This window comes from Hyperolius riggenbachi, chromosome 7 (assembly GCF_040937935.1).
Source record: "Hyperolius riggenbachi isolate aHypRig1 chromosome 7, aHypRig1.pri, whole genome shotgun sequence".
In the NCBI taxonomy this organism is placed as follows: domain Eukaryota; kingdom Metazoa; phylum Chordata; class Amphibia; order Anura; family Hyperoliidae; genus Hyperolius; species Hyperolius riggenbachi.
In genome coordinates this window covers 69,008,179-69,010,380 of record NC_090652.1, presented here as the reverse complement: position 1 = coordinate 69,010,380, position 2,202 = coordinate 69,008,179, and the positions used below count along the sequence as shown (strand labels likewise).

Here is a 2,202-nt window from a genome sequence, read left to right as displayed (position 1 = left end):
AGAGAAGGTGGCTGGTGGACCCCCTGACTCCCACTATGCCCCAAGCACCTGCCTAGGTTGCCTGGTGGATGATCCTGCTCTGCCCCTTATCTGCCTTTACAATGGTTGCCTTAGTGGTTACCCACACTTGTAAGTATTATTTCATGATAAGATATTTCTACCAATACAGGTCATTACATACTACTACACTATAGAGGGCTCTCAAATTCCTATTTGTCGTTCTACAAATTATCTGCATTAACTGGAGAAAACAGCATTCAATGTCTTCATGAATCCTCAAAGTGCCACCATCAACAGCTGTATGAATAACCAAACTTCCCAGCCTGAGGTCATCTTGCTTGGTCTGTCAGACTTCACATACTCTCGGATCCCTCTTGTTCTGTTCTTCCTCCTCATCTATTTCTTTACCTTGGCTGGAAATATCCTCATCATTGCCCTGGTGGTTACAGACTCCCACCTGCAGACCCCCATGTATTTTTTCCTTGGAAATCTCTCAGTTTTAGACATTGCCACACCATCACTTCCAGCCTCACATTTACCTGTTAACATCTTTCCTGGAAAGAAGCTGATTTTATATTCAACTTGTGTAGCCCAAGTCTTCTTCTTCTGCTGGTTTATTTGCACAGAAGTCTTTATCCTAGCAATTATGTCCTATGATCGCTATGCTGCCATATGCCATCCTCTGCGCTACACAACCATGATAAGTATTCACTTGTGCATTCAGTTAGCAATCAGTGCCTGGATTTTTGGCAATCTCTACTCCTTGTTGAACGTGTTTTATTCCCTAAAATTAGCCTTCTTTGGTCCTATATCCATCCAGGGCTTATTCTGTGAATTATATCAGTTAATTCAACTCTCATGTTCAGATACACATCTCAATAACCTGCTTTTATCGATGTCAGGAATTTTTGGAGCCATTGTCATCATCCTCACTTTACTTTCCTACGTATTTATTTTTAAATCTATTGTGAGGATTAAAACAGAAGATGGAAGACTGAAAGCTTTCTCCACCTGCAGTTCCCACCTCTTAGTGGTTATTATTTTCTATGGAACGGGACTGTTCAACTATTTGCGTCCCAGCGATAAGGAGGTTACTGCAGGCAGAATGATATCTATAGTTTATACACTTTTCACCTCCTTTTTAAATCCCATTATCTATAGCCTGAGGAACAAGGAGCTACAAGGTTCTCTCCACAGGACTCTGGTCAGGGTGAGCTTAAGAACATGAGCTGTCACCATACAAGAACTTTAGAAGAAAATCACCAATTTCTGAACTCTTTGAAGGATTTCCTATTTTGTGGGACAATAGTTGGTTCATGAATTTCCAACAGTGGAATTAACCTATTTATTTTAGAATAAACAACCCATAATTACTACATCAAGCCTTGGGCAAAATGAACCCTTCATTAAAATAAACCAGAGGTGAAAATAAACTGAAGAGATAAACAACTGTGTCTATCCTCCTACACCTAAAAATGATTTTTTTTTTAAACCCCACAGTCTTATCTTATGTTTATAGGCTAAAAAAGTAGGATGAATGTCTTGTCTCAACTGAATGATACAGCCTGTGAACAGTTTCTGTATATCCTTGAGCTAAAATATATATGAACTATTTTTTTTATCTACCCCTTGCACTCTGAGTTTGTACAAAAATTAGCAGGAGGAAGACTGGTGCGCTGGACAGTGGCCACACGCCAACGATCTTCAGCAAAGGCATTTAATCACTCAGCACACTTCTTTTTTTGTAAAACATATGTTTTATAACCATTTCAGTAGGAGGGTCTACAGCTGTTTCACACTGTCACAATGCAGCACTTCTTCAGTCCTGTCTGGCTTTCGAAACACAAATACATAATGCAAATTTATTAGGAACAAAACAGTTAAATCTACAATACCAATGTATGAACACAGACATGTAAAAAAGGCACCTGGAAAAAAAAGGGAGATTGCCATTAGTAGAATATCGGTAAAATCACCAATATTGTACTACTGAATTACAATAGTAAAATATTGGTAATCTTTACCAATATTTTACTATGACCTAACCCTGTTCTCTTCTCACACAGAATTCCCCCTTTACCAATACTCAACCTGAAGACCTCCTTCTACCAATGCCTAACCCTAAGACCTCCCTCTACCAATGCCTAACCTTAACACTCTTCTCTACTGATGTCTAACCCTAAGACCTCTCTCTACCTATGC

General features: G+C 39.2%; 1 protein-coding gene across 1 annotated transcript; it reads left to right on the top strand.

The window, feature by feature from the left end:
• Positions 1-268: 268 nt before the first annotated feature.
• Positions 269-1,228, top strand: LOC137526049 (olfactory receptor 5B12-like). Its single transcript, XM_068247261.1, has one exon. The coding sequence runs from the start codon at positions 269-271 to the stop codon at positions 1,226-1,228; it is 960 nt and encodes a 319-aa protein (XP_068103362.1).
• The last annotated feature ends 974 nt before the right edge of the window (positions 1,229-2,202 follow it).

Excerpts from the sequence above, each read along its gene's own strand:
- LOC137526049 (XM_068247261.1), top strand. The coding sequence starts at position 269 with ATGAATCCTCAAAGTGCCACCATCAACAGCTGTATGAATAACCAAACT.